The sequence below is a fragment of the Ostrinia nubilalis genome, chromosome 11 (genome assembly GCF_963855985.1).
Source record: "Ostrinia nubilalis chromosome 11, ilOstNubi1.1, whole genome shotgun sequence".
NCBI lineage: Eukaryota > Metazoa > Arthropoda > Insecta > Lepidoptera > Crambidae > Ostrinia > Ostrinia nubilalis.
Window position 1 is genome coordinate 5430573 of NC_087098.1, and position 21824 is coordinate 5452396.

Genomic DNA, 21824 nt, shown 5'->3' on the forward strand with positions numbered 1-21824 from the left:
ATATTATCTAACTAAAAGAAAGTAAATTCTTTAAATTGATTAAAGAGTTATAGTCAAAGGTGATGTTCACAATAAGTTCATGTGCCAAGTAAGCTTGAAGCTATATGTCTAGCCATAAAATATGGTATTTTATACACCAAATAATTAACTAAAATTTCTTGCAGTTAAAAAGTATAATGATAAAAATGAATAAAAAAAAAAAAAAAAAAAATTTTTTTAACAATCAATGTAGAGAGGCGGAGCTATAGTGTAAATGAATCTAAGAATACTATTAGAAAAAATACTTAAATATCCGAGATATTTAGTGATGCTTCTATGACAGTATGGGGAGCTTCATGTGGTACAAGTCTTACAGGCGTAGTATGGTCAGAGGACAAACTAGGCTCTCATATAAATGCTCTTGAGTTAAAAGCTACCTGCATCAAAGTTAACAAAATACAAAATACTTCTTAGAATAGACAATGTTACTGCTATCCATATGTATAAACAGACTAGGTGGTATTCAATATCTACATTTACATAACCTTGCAAAACAAATGACAATGGTGTGAATTAAGAGATATTTATAATCAGTTTATGTACATAAACACCAAAATTATGTAATTGCAGTTTTTTGAATCAAGGAAACCACCAGGTAACAGAGTGGGAAATTAATTACATTTTGAACAAATAACTTCAACCTTAGGAACACCATCCATAGATCTCTTCGCAACAAAGACTAACAAGAAATGTCATTGTTTTGTATCACCGCGTCCTGACCTGGATGCATTTGCAATTGATACATTTACACTTTGTTGATATCAACTGACGTTTCATATTAATTTCCAACATGATCCTTAAAACCGTGGAAAAACTAGTTTTCAGATAAAGGGCATAGGGGTAGTTCCATATTGGAACACCATATTATATGTTCATGAGATAGCTAGTTCACAAACCATCAATTTTGAAACTTACTAAAGATTTACTTATATTTAGAGGTGGGCGCCGATATACAATTGCCCGGCGGCGGCGCGCCGACTTTTTGACCTCGGCGGCGGCGGCGTCGGCGGCGTGACCTTGTTTGACCTTTGTTCATTGGGGTTTTTTTTTTAAATCTGCTGTTTTAGTATCTGTCGTCAAGACTAATCAGGTGATTTGCAGTTGCAACCAACCCCAACGGGTTTGAGCCACTAGAGCAGTGGTTTATCCTAGTAAATTAGCTCTCTTGATCATAGATACTTTGATATTTGGATAGCGGGTTTGGCTGAGATCAGGTTCTCGTGTATTTCCTAAAGGCGAGCGTACCAATGTGCCGATAAAAGTACCCTTAACATGTATTTTTGAGCTCTTTGGAGGCACATAGTTAATGTTAGATTAGCTGACTGTTGGTGGAATATTATATTCAGTTCTGTTTTATTTATATTTATGGTCTTTCCATGTTATCCTACGGTCCAGGATTTGAATTTAGGTTGATTGCAGCAATGGGTCGAGGTCTAGATTGGCCGGAGGATAAGTGTAAGACGTGAAGTCTTAAATGATAATATGGTGAGACTTCGGGGCTTAATTACATGCGCCACTTGGTCAGCCAATCAGCTGACTTTGCAACAGTCTAGTCACTTTAAGATCACAGTTACATTTGAGGAAGGCCGCAGCTTTCTGGTGTCTGGGCTACTTTACTAGTAGACGTTATAGAGTATCGGACCAAGTACAGAGTCCTGGGGTACTCCAGCTCTGCAGCTAAAAAGAGAAGATTTTGTCACCGAGTTTGATTTTAAACTGTCTGTCACTGAGATAAGAATCCATCAGCAGGTAGTAGAAGTGTGCTAGAAGGTACTTTTTAATTTCATAGAGTAGTCCTTTATGATAAACCCAGCTGAAGCCGCAGCGAAAGCAGACGATTCTTTCTTTTCCAAACATTGTACTGATTATGGTTGGTATGGTTTCTGCCAAAATTTATGCTCGGGTATACTATATTACATGGGTCATACTTAGGCAAGGGAATAAACGAGCAAAAATGATCCTTTTTCACAATTTTAACAATACAAATATCAGATTAATTGAGCGATAAGAGAATTCGTTAGGCGACTTGCCAGTCTTATGGATCATTTCCAAAGTTAAGAGACTTGCGAGGTTCTCACTCAGTGTGGTCATTGTCAAGACCATGAACTTCATGGTGATCAGATCAAATGCAAGTGCTTTACGAGGGTCCATTTTTGCTATTTCTTTAGTTTAGCCATCTCTCTTAGCGTTAGTTCTTTCGTTTCAGCCGAAAGACGACCTGCGCCGCTCGCATCCAGGCACTTCCTGCGACCTTCCCCAAATCGTCGGTCCACCTAATGGGAGGCCTGCCCACGCTACGTCTTTCGGCTCGTGGTCGCCACTCAAGAACTTTACTGCCCCAGCGGCCATCAGCTCTACGAGATATGTGCCCCGCCCACTGCCACTTGATTTTAGCGATTCTGTGGGCTACGTCAGTCACTTTGTCCTCCTGCGTCTTTCGTCCTCAATAAGCGTAGTAGGAATCAATCTTTTACTTTGAACTTGAGGAGGGTGAGCGGAAACATGGCGGTTAACTCCTCAGATAGTCAAGTACAAAGATGTCCAGAAGCAGCATACGAAAAGATGCAAAATGGGCCCTCTGAAATCACAATGGGAAGGTTTCAGCACAGCACCTAGAATGGCGGGAGATTGTGTTGTGTAGAGGCGAGTCCGCGAATTCAAGGAGCAGCGCACAACTGAACTCGATGCAAAACGCGATGATGTAAAACTCTCAATGTGCGAGGAGTTTGCCGCGAAGATCGGCTAGGTAAGTCATCTTCGGGTGCACCAGCGCCGCTAAGACAGCTAAGTCGAAGTGGTCACCATAACCGAAATCGGTCGGATGAATCAAAGGCAGGCATCATAGCTGCAAGTCTCGGATCAAGTTCAATGCTTGATCTTATTTTTTTTATTAAATTGTGGATTTTTTGGATTATCCGTGTCAATGGGTTTTAATAAACCGGCTTGTCATGTAGCAAAGGTCTGAGATTTTTCTTCTCAGTTCGCACTCATGTATTATCGGACCTAATAAGCGAAGAACACTTTGAGGGAGGTACTTTGTTGCCTTCCAGAGGTTGTGGTTCCCATTTGCATTTCGAGACATATTCGCCAAACTCTGTGTGTGTGATTCGCTTGAAGTATAGTCCAATAGTGTGGGTTGTCTGCCAGACGAAGGCGGGGATTTTTTTCTTGACAGCAAGAGGGACCTACGCCTCTCGCGTTCAATTATTTACTAGACCAAGCAGCAACTTGAATAATGTACTTGATTAACTGTTTATGTAGTTAGTATTGAGTTATTCAATCAATTTATTAGTATATCAACGGCATTAAGTTGCGAAAAAATTATGCCAACCACATAATTTACATTAACTCAGACAGTCAGGCCGCGCTGATGGCCTTAAACTCTAACTTAATCACCTCAAAGTTGGTAGAAAACTGCATGAGTCGACTGAATACCCTAGGAGAACGTAACAGAGTAACGCTGAAATGGGTTCCAGGTCACGCGGGAATCGTGGCAATGAAAATGCCGACGAACTGGCCAGAGCGGGAGCGGAGGGAACACGATATGGTCCAGCAGAACCCTTTTGTGGCATTCCCAAAAGTCTCGCTCGAATGACCCTGGAGAACATCTATTTAAACAAATCCTTTAAGGCATGGTCAGACACGCCAGGATTAACTCATTCCAAAGCTCTCATAAAAGCCTATGACCGAAAATGCTCTAAGCAGATCATAGGACTGAGTAGGATCAAAATGCGCATCTTAGTTCGAGCCCTCACTGGACACTGCAGCTTTAACAAGCACTTGTCCACTATGGGACTGTCCGAATCAAGAACGCGCAGGATGTGCCAAGTGGCAGATGAAACGCCACCACACATGCTCACGGCTGCGGACCTTTGATGCGCAAGAGGAGCTTACACCTGGGCAAACACATCCTAAGCCCACAAGATGTAAAACATATCGCCCCCCAAAAGATACTGCAATTCCTAATGGATGCCGGACTCGGAGACGAACTGTGGGGAAAACAGCGGCGATCACAATAGGTCGGTACCGGTCGTAGTGATACTAGGACTTTATTGAACTAGAACTAGAACAGCCGCTCAACGCAATAAAAAAAATAGTTCTTCTGCGTTCGAAACACAAATTAGTACAGTATAGGAGAGGAATAAATTGCAAATAGTTGGTACAGTATCAGTATCGGCGCGCCGACAGCTGGTCGTCGGCGGCGGCGGCGTGAAAAAATTCGCGGCGGCGGCGGCGCGCCGGCGTGGCGCCCACCTCTACTTATATTACAAAATTCCAAAGAACCACACCCTGTGCACAAGAACCTAGACTGATGGCAGGAGTATTATCAGGCAGGCCTTCATAAAATCTGGAATCAGTGAGATTATGAGATCCGAGATCATGTCAGTTTCTATATCTGTTAATACATTAAAACAATACCAACCATGTATTGTAGCATGGACTAAGTATGCACAAGAATTATGGCTATCAACAAATAAGCCAAGCTTTCCAGATGTTATTACTTATTTAACTAAAAAGTTTCATGAGGTATTGTCATAAGGTAGTTTGAATTATATTAGATCAGCATTGTCATTAAATTTATAGGTACTCACCTCGACGAAACAGATGAAAATATCAAAAGATTGTTTAAAGGATTCTTTAAGTTAAGACCTAGTGCTCCTAAATATAATGATACATGGGATGTATCCACAGTTCTTAAAGAAATGGAATATAAAAATAGACTGCTATATTGTAATTTTAGCCACATGTCAAAGAATGCGAACATTAAATTTAATTGAAATAAACAACATAGTTATTAAGGATGATTGTGTAACAATTAAAATTGATAAATTAAATTAAAATTAATAAATTAATCAAGACCTCTGGTCAAGTCTGATACGTGTCAGCCATTTACATTACCTTTCTTTAGGGATAAAGTAGAGATCTGTCCTGCTCAAGCAGCTTAGTGATTAGTTTGGTGCAATAAAACATCTCAGAAAACCACACAAAAAGGTTTCCTCCAGCACAATCAGCTGTTGGATAGAGAAGTGCATGACAGAAAGTGGTATAGACACATCAATCTTTACCATACATTCATAGCATTAGGCACGCTACAACATCTGCGAAGTTTAAAAAAAAAAAAAAAAAAAAAATGTGATAATATTGATGTTATACGGAGAACAGCTGCTTGGTCTGGGGAATCCACAAACAGTATTTTGAAGGTGTTACAATAGACTCATTATAAATAATAGTTACTTTGCAGTGAACATTTTTAGAAATTAATAATTTTATATGAATGCTATTTAGCTCATAAGAAAAATATGTCTGATTAAGTAGTGATAAGGGTAATACTTACTAATTAATGAAAGTTTGAATAAAACAATACTTTTTTACTTGAACATGTTTGTTTAATTTTACAATTTGAACATGTTTGTTTAATTTTACAATTTGAACATGTTTGTTTAATTTTACAATTTGAACATGTTTGTTTAATTTTACAACTTTTATCTTTGAACATCTACACTAGTTATCTTTCATCATCGAGGACGAGACAACAACGAGCATAATTAATAGTCAAACGAACTTACCTGTACGTGAAGTTCGACTGTAATTATGCGAAGTTGTTGTCTCGTCCGAAGATGATGAGTCCCACCCAAACCCTTGGTTATTGTAATAATTAAGAGTAAGTAATTACAAAACGCCCCAGTTGTAAAATTAAACCTAATTACTTTAAACTTGAATGAGTTGACAGGTATAGATGGCGTGGTGGGACCTAGGTATGACTGCGTTCAGAAATATTTTATTTTAGCTTTAAAATTGTGTGACGCCAGAGGATGTAAGCCGGGACTACACTAGTTATCTTTCATCATCTTCGGACGAGACAACAACTTCGCATAATTACAGTCGAACTTCACGTACAGGTAAGTTCGTTTGACTATTAATAAAATTGGCGAAGCAAAAAAACACTGCAATATGATTGGCAATGGCGTCATGCGTGAAATTAAAATTGTAATGAGTTCTATTCGTTCGCGGGACAGTATAGTTATGATCAGCGACAGTTGTTTTCGTTTGTTTGGAAGTCGTTATGTAAACATTGCAGATTTTGCAGGAATAACCATATGTACCATTATCATCCTGATTCCTGACGCCCGTGCCACGCCAGCCTCCAAGATAGCTTCCTTATAGCTGGCTATAAAACGCTTATACTGCTATTGCATTAACGCTAAATAAAATCGATTTTGCTTTAACCGAATAGGTATTGACTCCATATTAGTAACCTTGGTCATATTCAGTTGCAGGAACTTTGATAAAATTCCAACACGAATACGATTCATAACATCTTTATCATGCTGGATTTCTTGCGGCATGCCACCTAAGGCTTTCCTCGGAGCTTCCTTATGACTGCGATAAAACGCTTAAGCACACCGCCCCTATCTGCAGTCAGCCAGCACGAGGAATTAGCTCAAGGCCATGGGAAATTAGAAAAGATAAAAGACATAATACTCGTGTTCGAGCTAAGAAAGGAAAATATGATGCTGATGCTACGAGTGTTTACCATTTCTATTTCTGTGATGATGATCTCTGATCTTGGGTTTAACATTCTTTAAGTAGTAGGCGAGAAAGTGGTAGCACAGAATAATAATAAGTACTACGTACAGAAGTTTTACTTCGAGAAGGTATTTAAAAAAATGTATGCTCAATGTCATTAACAATATGGTGTAATTTAGCCTGTCTCAAGAGTCAAGCACCATTTTGTTGACAAACGTCAGTGATCGGCACTGCGCCGAAGCTATAGGGCTGACTTCGGTAAAATGATGTGACGTGAGGTGCCAAACTGCGGAAAATGGCGGAGGAAATACATGATTTAGCATGAATTATCATGAATAATATTAACTACTTATTTACCTCTCAGTGTCTTGAGGCAACTTAAAAAAGTACATTCTGTGTTTTTATTATTATTTAGACAGTTAAATACTGCACAGTATTTAGTACACCATTTTCTTTATTTTCTTCCATCATACACAAGAATACGCGTGCGTGAGTCAATGTTCGCTCGTATGTGAGGCCTTGTCGAATAGTATCCTGTAGGTGGGCCATCGTGCGTGTTTTGTTTTCGATGTAAACTCGCGGAGATGAACAGGCCTGGTGGTAGGTACTGGATATTCAGACAAGACAACAATCAATCTAAACTGTATTCAATATGAACTAGGCTTAGCACCAGAGATAAGGCTAGATTTTCAAATAAAAATATCCCAGAGACTTTTTTACCAGTAAAACAACTACCATTGGTTCGTAGTGCTACTGGTCCGTATGCTGTAAATAAACACATTCACTTTCATCATGTGTGAATCCGGTTAAAATAACTAAAATCTGACCTTCATCAGTCATCACCGACCAATCAGCCGAATTGTGTGTAGTGCCAAGTTTAACATTTTTATCACACTGCATAAAATAAGATTGATTTTTCTTGGTCGGTTTTTTCCATTACATTCGTGTAAGTCGAGAAAATATTCAAAATAACTTATAATAAAATGGAATTACGGAATTCTACCCATCAAAAGATGGGACATATACCCTAGTATCCTGCTGCTGTTGAAATTGTAGTCAAAATCATATTTAACACACCATCTCCATCAGTGCTTACTGGTGATCCATATTCAGAATTTTAAGGAATACTAATCTACTACATTAATGTAACGTCATCATCACTAATAGTAAAAGTAGAATTTGTTAATTTATCAGATCATTCTCGAAGTTACGTTAATGGCAAAACACATGAGATCCAATAACAATGTTGCCGAGCAACTTGTTCGAGTAGCAAAGTTAAATTTACAACTTAACCGGTTCGTCAGGCCATCAGGCCCTCAGACGCCGAGATCGAGTTCGATACGAAAAATAATGCCAGCTTTCTTTTACGTTCATTTTAATTTGCTGTTGATTAGCTTTTTTGAGACCAAATCTATTCTAAATAGACCTACCTAAATAGCTACTTCTATCTGTTTTTGGAATCTAATTACTTCTGATGTTAGTCAAATTAAAATATCGATTGAGTTACTAGTAACCGAAGCTTTCGCTGCGACGTTAGCGGAACAGGGAACAGCTGTGCGCTGCGCGTGCGGTGCATTCCTAGCGGTCAACGCACGCGCTCACTCACACACTTCCGTCCTTTGTTGGTGTTTATGTTGGTGAGTTATCATGGCTGCTTCACATTCTGTTTTGTTCTTTTCGTCTAATAAAGTCGACGGAAATAAGCATCAAAGTATTTTCTATTTCTACAACCATAATTTCGGCTACCAACTTTCCTACGAGTAAACAAAAAGAAGGGTAAACGAATCACATAAATAATAAACCTCTTACATTATTAGCCAAAACTTCAATAGACACAATAGCTTTTCTACAAGTTCAATCTAGAATTATTATCATTGCCATTACGAAGTCACTGTGTACGAAGAGAAAGACAAGAAACAATAATTTCACAATCGAGAAATGGACATCAATAGTGTAGGAACAAATGTTTCCAAAAAATTAAGTCACCACAAAGCTAATCTCATAAAAAATCTAATCGATTAGCTAACTTTAATTAGAATGACACTTTTCTAAAAAATAAAGTAAGTTTTACAAAAAGTAAATCATTTCGCGGTAAATTACCAACCGAACCGGTATTCAAAACAAAATAAAAAGCTTTGTAGACAATTACGGGGCAGTGCTGGCATACAATTAGAGAAAATTTGTTCGTGAATTCTTCTGAATTCTTTAGAAAAGACGTTAATTTTGCAGTCGCGGTGAATTAGCGCGAGTGAGGCGACAGAAGCCGGATAATCTATGAAAGACTCGCCCTTAGATGAGGACCGATCGATCGAGGTCTCGACTGTTTTGTGCGGTTGGGGAACATGGGAATGGGAACCGAGACAACGTCTGGAGTTTGAGAAAACTCAATGAAAAATGTTTGATAGTTAAACCATTTGTCTGATTCACACTGCGCAATCAAGAAATAGGGAAGTGTAGTTTGATGAATGTACTAATTATTTTCAAAGTCGAAGCGTTTGATTGCATCATTATGCGGAATCAAATAAAATTGTACCTACAACGTTTCTTTTGATTTATGAAGTTTTTTAGTGCATTATTATGTGTTTCAACAACCAGTATGCAAGTTTCAACAGCATATTCTCTTAGAAGTAAGAAATAAAATAAGTAATGTAAAGAATGTACGACGTTACGCTCAGAATCAAACGCAGCCGTGGATTCCAAGTTCCAAGTTCTCGAGACATTTGATATAATTCTTAAAGAAAGTTTTTCGCTACTTTTACGCAGACTCCAAGAACTTCATGGTAAAAAACGGGGATTGAGACGATCTCCCTTGTGAATGAGAGGCGGTGTTACACAAACTTCTAGCGCCTTTCTTGAATGCTTTTTGCCACTTTTTTACACAAGAACCTAACTTAGGTTACATTAGCTACATGCATACTTTAGCATACATAGCTTTAGCCGTATTATATCACAAAAACAAAACTCAGGCCAGAATATAACAGCGCATAGGCGTGATCTCAATCATAAGATGGTCTCGTTGATAAATGATTAATTAAAAATGTCCCAATCGAAATCTACAACAGGCCAGTTAGACTGGTATCTATTGGTACCTATTTGTCCGAAGTTAAATCAAAGTCACCTCTTAAAAATTCGTCCCCTATGTACTAAATCTTAATAACATGTTTAAAAATATGGGTGTAAACAATCACACAATTATCATTTTTAAACAGGTTGATTAAAGCAATTCGAACGCATATCACGCTTGTTACAACTAAATTTAGCGGTTACGAAATCGTTTCGTTGCGACATTTGGCGTTGTGTGACCTCAAAGTTAACTTTTTTACGTGACACAATTGACTTTTCCACTGGTCAACAACACAGCACGGTGACTGACGTCGTGATCAAGTTCAAAATAATATAAAGGTAATGCACTCGTTGATAGCAGCTGGATTTTGACGTTTGTATTGTTTTCTTTTGTTATTATTAAACTCATAGATCTACTTATTATTATTCTGTGATTTTACTATTAATCAAGTTCGATATTTTGATTTCCGATCAATTGTTATTCGATATGGCGGAGGTAACCCAGTCCCATACCCAGTTGTATGTGGTAGAGCAATAATAACTGATTAGGAGGTATTCAATTTCCAAAAATGTCCGACTGCCAGCCATGTGAATGACAAATGAACCACGAATACAATGATAAAACTTTGGTAATAATAACCAAAGTAATAACTGATAATAATCAGTAATTGTTTTATTGCTATTAATTACTAATAATAGTACAGTTTTTATCTGATATTCGATAAGGTTTCTATCAGAGTGAAGGTCAATGACTGACTTTACTCAGATTATCAGATACACGTTTTTCTCTCGCGTCTTTTGTTTTCCTTACTTTGCCATGACAAAGCAAGATGTACTTTTTCTTTAAAAAAATATATTTTATCCTGCTCGTGCAATCATCCACACACTAACCTTACTTAATCTTAGTCGTTATCTACGTTCAAAACAGCGTAAACACGACCAAAGTCAGCCAGTACAAAGGTAGCCCTCCGTCCCTCTCAGGGCTCGGCCCAATTCCGACCCTCCAAGAGTTGTGACCTAGTTCCCGACACCCGCTCATTTGCCGGCGTAGGTTTAAAATAGGGTTGCATGTAATCGTTCTTTGCCCCCATATTCAGAGGGATCCGAATCTCTATTGAAAATTTTCTGTCTCATTCCGACGAGCTGCTGAAAATGGAACAGAGATATGCAATCAACGGGCGTTGACGAGTTGGGTTTCATCAATTACATAAGTCATTACCATGATGTTTTGGAGGCCTATTTTTGGGGCATTAGAATCACACATTTCGCATGCGAAACAATCGTATTCATAATTTAGTACTGTCCAAATGTTTTATTATCACCAGAAAAATTTTCAGAAGGTAAGTTTAAGTATTAAAATTTGGTAGTAGTGACCTAAGACGAATATTCCTATTTCTCACATCAACTTGACAGTTAATTGAAACAGGAAAGCAGTTGCTGAACAACCCGTTGTTTTTGCCTAGAAGAAAGTCGTTAATACATGTAGTTCCAAGGAATTGCTGCACGGAACTTGGCAGTGTAAAGGCCAGCCATAAATTTAAATGACAGAAATACCTTACGTTCAGTAGGTTTAGAACATTAGTCAGGCAACTTATTTAGAATAACAATGTCACGAACTCAACATGTTGATCCAGCATCAAGAAAACTGCTAACGACTGATGTGGATTTGACCATCCTTAAAGAATGAAATATCATATTCCATTAATTGTCAAAAGAACAATGGTTGCGTTTTGGGCAGTCAATAGTTTCCTATTTAAGCCAATGTAGTCTCTAGTATAATAAATTCAAGTACCAACGCGCCTACTAACAAAATATTTGATGTCACTGATTGGACGTGACAAGGGCAGCAGACAGTCTCACATGACGTATTTTATTACGATTCATGGTTGGACTTTGTCACTGGCATCTTCAGATGACGAGGGCTAAAGCTGTGTTACATAATTATGTACTTATTACACGTTACTTAATACCGCTCTTTATTATACACCACACAAATCTGACAATGACATGAAACTAAATTCTAAAGAATTTTACGTTACATGAAGTCTTTGCAGGAAGCAGAACAGATTGTGGTACTACTGGTAACAGCACAAATCAAGTGCCTCAACTTTATTTAACGGTAATATGCCAAAAAGTATGCCTACGCAGTTTTGTTAGTGATGTGACATGCATATGAATGACATTCACAACATAATAGCCTAGTAAGTAGTACAGTGTGTACCTACGAGTACCTATATGCCTTCACATTTGTTATTGTTAAAGAAGCGATGCAGCAAGCAGTCACTATTCGTTTAATTCCTATTGCTTTTGAAATAGGTACCTACAACACATTTTGAATGTTCCTGAGACTGTCAAGTTAGTTGTACGAGTAATAAGTGTGTGTGACTCAAACAAACTGGTTATCATGACATAATAAGTTCGCACTACATAATAGAAAAAATAAATCAAATTACTAATCTTATCTACCCCAGTAGGTAACTACCAATGTTCAAGATGGTAAGTTCAATAGCAATTTAATTCCATTTAAAACAGATAAACGCTTTGAAACTTTCGACTTTCTCAGAAGTATTATTTCAGACGGGACGCTATTAAATTACTATTACAAAATCAAATGGTTAGTAAAGTTTATAGGACCTATTCAAATTAAATAAGAAAGTGACAGAGGCAAGGTTCTCTCACGCGACGGGTCAACGACCGCGTTCGCGTATAAATAATGGCGTAACGCTCGGCAAGGCCGGAGCGATTTCGACTATTCTTGACGGCAAAGCGGTACAAAATGGCTTAAAAAGAAATCTGTATACTAAATTTCGCAGGTTACTGCGGCCGAACGAAAAAATTCCACAATTTTCCTTTAGCCGGTTGTGCGACATTCCAGAAGGCCAGATTCATTCAAGAAATACAAACTCGGGTAATAAAATCAGCTGTGAATCTTTATAGGAACGTGACAAATACTATAATAACCGATTAAACTATCAGTGCGAGTTATTCAACCATTTATCTACCAAGGAAAATCAAAATACACTAACATTGTTCATTTTCAGATAGCCGGTTCAAGTCTAAGCAACCAGTAAGAATTGCATAATAAGCGAATGCAGTCAACCGAAATGGCACAGCAAATGGCTGATTGCGTAAACAATGTTTGATCTCACGCCAGCATCGGGCAAAACGTGATAATTGTTTTAGCAAACATAATTAATAGTCAAACGAACTTACCTGTACGTGAAGTTCGACTGTAATTATGCGAAGTTGTTGTCTCGTCCGAAGATGATGAAAGATAACTAGTGTAGTCCCGGCTTACATCCTCTGGCGTCACACAATTTTAAAGCTAAAATAAAATATTTCTGAACGCAGTCGTACCTAGGTCCCACCACGCCATCTATACCTGTCAACTCATTCAAGTTTAAAGTAATTAGGTTTAATTTTACAACTGGGGCGTTTTGTAATTACTTACTCTTAATTATTACAATAACCAAGGGTTTGGGTGGGACTCATCATCTTCGGACGAGACAACAACTTCGCATAATTACAGTCGAACTTCACGTACAGGTAAGTTCGTTTGACTATTAATTATGCTCGTTGTTGTCTCGTCCTCGATGATGAAAGATAACTAGTGTAGATGTTCAAAGATAAAAGTTGTAAAATTAAACAAACATGTTCAAATTGTAAAATTAAACAAACATGTTCAAATTGTAAAAATTAAACAAACATGTTCAAATTGTAAAATTAAACAAACATGTTCAAGTAAAAAAAAAGTATTGTTTTATTCAAACTTTCATTAATTAGTAAGTATTACCCTTATCACTACTTAATCAGACATATTTTTCTTATGAGCTAAATAGCATTCATATAGAATTATTAATTTCTAAAAATGTTCACTGCAAAGTAACTATTATTTATAATGAGTCTATTGTAACACCTTCAAAATACTGTTTGTGGATTCCCCAGACCAAGCAGCTGTTCTCCGTATAACATCAATATTAACACTTTTTTTTTTTTTTTTTTTTTTTTTTTAAACATTGCAGATGTTGTAGCATGCCTAATGCTATGAATGTATGGTAAAGATTGATGTGTCTATACCACTTTCTGTCATGCACTTCTCTATCCAACAGCTGATTGTGCTGGAGGAAACCTTTTTGTGTGGTTTTCTAAGATGTTTTATTGCACCAAACTACTCACTAAGTGCTTGAGCAGGACAGATCTCTACTTTATCCCTAAAGAAAGGTAATGTAAATGGCTGACACGTATCAGACTTGACCAGAGGTCTTGATAAATTTATTAATTTTAATTTAATTTATCAATTTTAATTGTTACACAATCATCCTTAATAACTATGTTGTTTATTTCAATTAAATGTAATGTTCGCATTCTTTGACATGTGGCTAAAATTACAATATAGCAGTCTATTTTTATATTCCATTTCAATACCTATACTTAAGAACTGTGGATACATCCCATGTATCATTATATTTAGGAGCACTAGGTCTTAACTTAAAGAATCCTTTAAACAATCTTTTGATATTTTCATCTGTTTCGTCGAGGTGAGTACCTATAAAATTAATGACAATGCTGATCTAATATAATTCAAACTACCTTATGACAATACCTCATGAAACTTTTTAGTTAAATAAGTAATAACATCTGGAAAGCTTGGCTTATTTGTTGATAGCCATAATTCTTGTGCATACTTAGTCCATGCTACAATACATGGTTGGTATTGTTTTAATGTATTAACAGATATAGAAACTGACATGATCTCGGATCTCATAATCTCACTGATTCCAGATTTTATGAAAGCCTGCCTGATAATACTCCTGCCATCAGTCTAGGTTCTTGTGCACAGGGTGTGGTTCTTTGGAATTTTGTAATATAAGTAAATCTTTAGTAAGTTTCAAAATTAATGGTTTGTGAACTAGCTATCTCATGAACATAATATGGTGTTCCAATATGGAACTACCCCTATGCCCTTTATCTGAAAACTATTTTTTTTTTTTTTCACGGTTTTAAGGATCATGTTGGAAATTAATATAAAACTTCAGTTGATATCAACAAAGTGTAAATGCATCAATTGCAAATGCATCCAGGTCAGGACTCGGTGATACAAAACAATGACATTTCTTGTTAGTCTTTGTTGCGAAGAGGTCTACGGATGGTGTTCCTAAGGTTGAAGTTATTTGTTCAAAATGTAATTAATTTCCCACTCTATGTTACCTGGTGGTTTCCTTGATTCAAAAAACTGCAATTACATTAATTTTGGTGTTTATGTACATAAACTGATTATAAATATCTCTTAATTCACACCATTGCCATATTTGTTTTGCAAGGCCATGTAAATGTAGATATTGAATACCACCTAGTCTGTTTATACATATGGATAGCAGTAACATTGTCTATTCTAAGAAGTATTTGGTATTTTGTTAACTTTGATGCAGGCAGCTTTTAACTCAAAAGCATTTATATGAGAGCCTAGTTTGTCCTCTGACCATACTACGCCTGTAAGACTTGTACCACATGAAGCTCCCCATACTGTCATAGAAGCATCACTAAATATCTCGGATATTTAAGTATTTTTTCTGATAGTATTCTTAGATTCATTTACACTATTGCTCCGCCTCTCTACATTGATTGTTAAAAGAAATTTTGTATTCATTTTTATCATTATACTTTTTAACTGCAAGAAATTTTAGTTAATTATTTGGTGTATAAAATACCATATTTTATGGCTAGACATATAGCTTCAAGCTTACTTAGCACATGAACTTATTGTGAACATTACCTTTGACTATAACTCTTTAATCAATTTAAAGAATTTACTTTCTTTTAGTTAGATAATATACATTAATGTCATTTGTACTGTATTAAAGAAACCTTACTGAAGTTAATGTTACTGTTTGAGAATCAGATCACACTTTTCTTTGTTAACAATAAAACTTTATGTGGATAAGATCTAAAATCATGTTCATATTATTAAAACATAATTTATAGTCTTTACCAATACCCAGATAATTGTCAATTATAAATAATTGAAATGCAACTTTTCTCTCATAGAGCAGCTGTAATTTGCTGTAATTTTCTAAAGTCCAACAACATTTACCTAGTAATGTTTTCCTTCATAAAAATAAATAAATACTTTACCTTAAATACTTTTTAACAACAGTCATTTATATTAGTCAGGTAATAATATGCATCTTTGTGATCTAAAGTTACTAAATAGGTAATAATTATTCTGTATAAGCTTACATACTGTGCGATAATCCTCTAGTTTAAAATGTTCAGTATTCACAAAAGTGTTAAGTTTTTCAAATTCAAAATGAAACATAGGTACCATTTGGTTTCTTATAACAAAGACTGGAGAACAGAATCGATCACTTGTAACCATCATGTTTCAATGGCATTCGTACTGAGTAACAATTTAAATTTTAATTTAATCTGCCGTTGGTCTACCAATAGCAAATTATTTTTAGGGGTAGAGACCCCTGTTGAGGTAATTATTTATAACCCTGGACACAGTGGCGGATTAACGTATAAGCACTACAAGCACGTGCTTGGGGCCCCTGTTCTCCAGGGGCCTCCATCCTCTGCTGGCGCGCCAGCAGAGGATGGAGGCGTTTCATTTCATACCTACATTTTATAGAGATTTAGCCTATGTTACTCGTAAGTAATGTAGCTTTCAAATGGTGAAAGAATTTTTAAAAACGGTCCAGTAGTTTTTGAGCCTATTCATTACAATCAAACAAAGTTTTCCTCTTTATAATATTATAGTGTAGATAAAGTAAAGCGCGTTTTCCCAAATATACAAGTGGCGTTTAAAGAAAGAAAGAAAGAAAAATTTATTACGATGAACATCACATACATGACAGAGAAAAAGACAGAAATGGCACATAAATATTACAAGGAAATAAAAAGTGAACTGAGCAGTGAGCAGTGCTATCCTGTCGCAACAGCGATGCCCATCGCAATGGGATTCCACTCAGCATGTGCCGTGGCCCACGGTGGGGAAGGCCACGACGCTGGTTTTCAGTGCGCCCCATGCCGAGTGGAAGTCACGGACACTAACCTAAACTGCATATCAACAAGGCCGTTTAAATCCTACTAATATGTATTATAAATGCGAAAGTTTGGATGTCATGATGTTTGGTAGTTTGGATATTTGTTACTCTTTCACGCAAAAACTACTGAACGGATTTTGTTGAAACTTTACAGTTTTACTGTTTTACTCGTGTTGCCACAAATCTTCACTTTTTCCAAATTTTTTTTTTTTGTTAAGTAACCCTGAATAATGCTTCTCTAAATTGTTATCAAAATTACGAAACCAGCTGCTCCAGCTTGGATGAAAAAAATACATTATTCCCAAAAAAAATTTCAAAATAAAAATTTTGCTTTGTTTAAACTGACTGTACTGAAAAAAAAATGTACTACGCGAGTATGGCAAGTGAAGTCATAATTTGGCGCATTTAGTAAGGATTCCAAAATGGTATAAAACTTGGTAAATTCTTGCTGTAATTGTCGACAATTTTTGTTTTTTTGGAAATAATCCCGTTTTTAACTTTATCTACCTTGGTTAAATATTATTATTCTAATGTGCCCAAAATTCAAGTTTCTGGCTTAAGTGAGGTGGAGAAGCCATTTTAAAAGGTATGAGCGGAACGGAGAGGGCCATCTTACCAAGCAGGGATGTTATGGATATCCGTAACCGTAACCGATACTATCGGATATCCGAAATAAAAAAATATCCATAACCGTAACCGAAACTGATTCAAAAGTTACGGATAGTTTCGGATAAAGGCGGAGTCTTAAGGGTACAATAAATTCCAAACAGAAGCATTATTCAGGGTTACATAAAAAAAAAATTAGAAAAAGTGAAGATTTGTGGCAACACGAGTAAAAAGACCGTCACCGGGAGTAGATTTTTTTTTTTAAATGCCTATTATTTTGACAAAATGACACATAGATTTTTATTTTTTTTTGATAACCAGTGGGTCTAGACAAAGTGCAAATTATGATCGCAAACCAGTCGATAAGTGGTCGAAAAGCCCCTTTTTTGTATGGAGTTTTGACGGATTCGATTTTCGATTCGATCAAAAAGTGCGTTTTGTCTAGGGGGGCTGCATAACTTGCCTCAACACCCAGTTCCGGCTTGACGTTGCATTACGGGACATCCTGTATGTGTATATATTTATAAATGTATAATGTATATGTTACAGGAAATGTATGAAATCCGTCATTGTATACAATTCCTAGGATTTGTGTATAAGTCCTAAAATCACCCGGAAATGTGTGATGTAAATTATATTAGACACATTTCCTAGGAAATTTACACATTTCCTAAACAGCAATCGGAAATGTAATTAAGATTTCTTTTTTTTTTCCGAAACTTAAATGGCGCTCCCGCGCCGCGGCCGCTGTGTATGTGACAAGGTCGCAAGTCTAACCTAACCTAACCGAGACTTTGTTATCCAGCTACAGGAGTACTAAAACCTTCATGTCAATAATAGTTTAATAAAAGATATGTTAAAATTAGGGTTTTCCAATACTTCAGCGTAATATGCGTGATGCCGAAAGAAAGGTATGCCAATAGGCAAATATTTTTTTCAGTCAAAATATAATAGTGCGAAAACAACTTTCAGGCTAAACAATAATAGTTGTGAGTTAAAAGTACCTATCGGTCAATGTGGTTTGTCTAAATAAAATTTTAGGCGTACTGAGGGGCACTAAATCACATGACCGCGCTTGTGCCGCTTAGTTTTATACATTTCCTAATACAATATTGGAATTCTATAAAATTCCTAGGAAAAGTATACATGTCCTAGGATATGTGCGTATTAAAAAAATAAAATAAATAAATAAATAAAATAGCTTCGGAACTGTATACATTTCCTAGGAATAGTATACAATTCCTAGAATTCATACATTTCCTGTAACATATATATTAAAATAAACATAAAAAAGAAGAGAAACAAAAGAAGTGTGCTAGTGTAAGACTAATATCATTGTGGTTGCGTTTAGAATCTTTCACAGCTTAATGATTACTAACTGCTTTGCTGAACGATCCTTCTCACAACTAAAAAGGTTAAAAAACCCGCAAAGAACAAAAATCCGTCCATACAAGCTTAATTATTTAGCATTAATGTGTATTGAGGCAGACATAGGTACTTCGTCGGATAAATTTCGACGATGTAATCTCGGAGTTTGCTCTGATTAAGGCAAGGAAAATAATGTTTTAAGTTTTACATTTTACCTACTACACTTTATATTTTGATGAACTTTCATTTTATACTTTATACCTTCCATTCCATTCCTTCCATTTCCATTTAAGCAATAGAGGGCCTACACAGGCTCTGTGCTTAAGGCCTCGGATACTCTTAATCCGCCACTGCCTGGACACAATATAATATCACAGGATCACTAGTGATTTGCTTCCAATTGTTAAGAATAAAACCTGATTCTGCCTACCTTAGCATTATTTTTACCCTCGTCTCCTTGCTGGCTGGTTTTGACGATTGTATGTCGGCCCGCCTGACCTCTGGAACCTCTGTGATCACATCCGAGGAGGGCCCCACCAGTTTGAAGCACGATTGTTCTCGTTCTTAGCACTGATTTCAGGTCACCTTATGAAGTTCTTCTTTTTCTCATTCACTATCACCTTTAATTCCTTTCATGATTATTGAACTGCCCTTGCAATTTTTATTTTTTCAATCAGATTATTACCAAACAAATAATCTCCATTCTCAGTTTCAAGTAATGAGTCCTTAGATTGTTATTTTTTATTGTTGAGAGTGCCAAGTTTCTACATCGATTGGTTTCCGGAACATATAAAATCACTTAGCTGCTAACCCGCTTTATTCAGCTTCTTAATACAGTTTTAGTTGTTAATGATCTCCGATACACATCTGTACAGCATGGCCTACACAGGCCAAGGCTGTGGACATTTGTTTCTGTCGGGTTTCAATTACTTGATCCCTTCTCTTAGCCCTGTCATTTAGAGCAGCGGCAACTTCCTTATTATGTTTTTGAGCACACATCTTGAGTACATTCTGGAAGGCTGGATTGTCTTTTGTAACTGTTTCTTTTTCATCTTTTTTCAGTCCTTTCTCCAGGATCTCGCACCATCTCTCAGCAATTTGTTTGAGCAGAAGTGCATTCTTAGGGGTTGGAGCGGGAGCCACTCCTAGTATATTCAGTACTTCATCCCCTAATTCCTCCTTTTTGTTGTAATCCTCGTCAAGGATAAGATCCTCAAGGAATTCTGTTTCAGGATGATCATTCTCATTTTCACTTTCAATTTCACCTTCAATCTCCTTAACTGTAAAAGAAACACTATTGAATGGAAGCTCCCGGTACTGTGCTGCATTGTACCGCGAAATTTACATGCATTCCCTCCGGATGCATCGAGGTTTGCCGACGTGTGCGTCCGTCATAGAAAACATAGTTGCATAGCTTGTCATGCATAAAAGTTGCGTGCATTCCCGAAGAATGCCCTTGGTAATTATTGCCAACCGTGTGTGTTCCCACAGAACACCCCAGTGGTTGCATAAATAGACAAGTATTGTTTTGTCGTAGCGTGCCTTGCCGCCATATTGCGTCATGCAACAAATGCGTACATCGCCGCAAAAAAAGTGCTCTACTTATATCGCCAACCTCGTGTGTTCCCACAGAACACCCCCATGGTTGCTATAAGTAAGTTTATTACCAATAAACCAGAGCCTCGAACAGATTCTTCATTTTTTCATAACCTCACCTTCGTCATCGGATTCCGGTAAACTGATTATTTTCTTTTCCAACCGTCGAATCTTTTTCAGTAGAGGAAGTTTATGTTCTCCTTTCCTTTTTATTTCCATTATTTCGAATATTCAGTACAAAAAACACTCTAAATAACAAATTTTTCACGACCGCAAACGTGACGCCATTAAACACGGAAAACCGAATGAGTTGACAGGTATAGATGGCGTGGTGGGACCTAGGTACGACTGCGTTCAGAAATATTTTATTTTAGCTTTAAAATTGTGTGACGCCAGAGGATGTAAGCCGGGACTACACTAGTTATCTTTCATCATCGAGGACGAGACAACAACGAGCATAACTTACGCCTCGACGTAGTAAGGACCAAAAATAATGCACTTGTTTATTAAACAGTTGCATTTTAGTGGCAATGGCTTGATTACAATTGGCATAGAACCGATAAGCGATGAAGAGTAGTGCAATACCTATTGCGTTTTACTCTCATTACTCATATTGTGTGAAAACAGGAAGTTGATAATAGTGTAAATTAATAATAATAATAATAAGCCCCGCAGGGCAGCTTTGTGGCGAGCTGTTGGTGAGTAGCGACACCACGGGGCCAGTTGTTAATCCGAGTGCTCCCGAGAGTCGGTCAAGACCCTCGTCTTCGGCTTGCCGAAGTGGAATCCGAGAGGGTCTGCAGGACTTTCACCTCTGGCTTGCCTTAACCGGCCGGCCAGAGTGGAGTCGCTAGAGCTATATGCTCCAGGGGTGGAAGTGTTAAAGGGCATAACGCCGCGAGTAACCTCGGAGAAAGCGCAGCACACCTCTCTACACCCCTGAGCCGGCAGACGCCAATGTTGCCCCTCAGTCCGGTCTATACGACCCATGACGCCAGGGGGGGCCCATTTAGTCGCTGGCTAGTCACCGCCTGCCATTTTTTCAGTCCGAGACTATGAACCAGGCAGGTGTCCCGTAGTCTCCATCCATAGCCCAGTAACCAGTCCATCCATCCTTCATCCATAACCCTAGTCCATTCTCCAATAACTGCAATAGCTCCTGTGCACAGGCTGGGGATGGTCTCTGGCTGCATCCCATGATATAGTCAGAGACTAGATCCAGCATGTGCACCACTTTCACTTTTGTCGATTATTTTGCGCTTAAAACGGCCTCTACGTGTTGGATCTGTATCCCCACGCAAGCCTTATAAAGGACCGGGCCACTTTTGACCCGTGAGCTCCAAAGCGTACAAACATAATGATTTATTTATTTTCTCACACAAAAATACAGGATGCAATACATTAAAGAAAACTCATTCATGAGTGTGTGAGACCGGAGCCTGAGCTAGGTAAATGAATACCTGTGTTACAGGTCACCGGGCCCCCACCACCACGGATTTGAGCAAGTATAGCTAGCAAAGGCGAGAACATTTTAAAATACTAATAGATTAAACAATTTCTACAGGAGAAATGATAATC

At 37.3% G+C, this 21824-nt stretch overlaps 2 protein-coding genes across 2 annotated transcripts in view; both read right to left on the reverse strand.

The window, feature by feature from the left end:
• LOC135075973 (protein PRRC2A-like) overlaps nt 1-21824 on the reverse strand; it is a 200160-nt gene that overhangs the window by 163580 nt on the left and 14756 nt on the right. The window lies entirely within an intron of this gene.
• LOC135075845 (uncharacterized) lies at nt 19309-20694 on the reverse strand. Its single transcript, XM_063970308.1, has 2 exons — nt 20366-20694; nt 19309-19930 (listed from the first exon to the last, which is right to left on the reverse strand). Exons 1-2 carry the CDS (start codon nt 20463-20465, stop codon nt 19497-19499), a joined length of 534 nt encoding a protein of 177 aa, XP_063826378.1. The 5' UTR covers nt 20466-20694; the 3' UTR covers nt 19309-19496.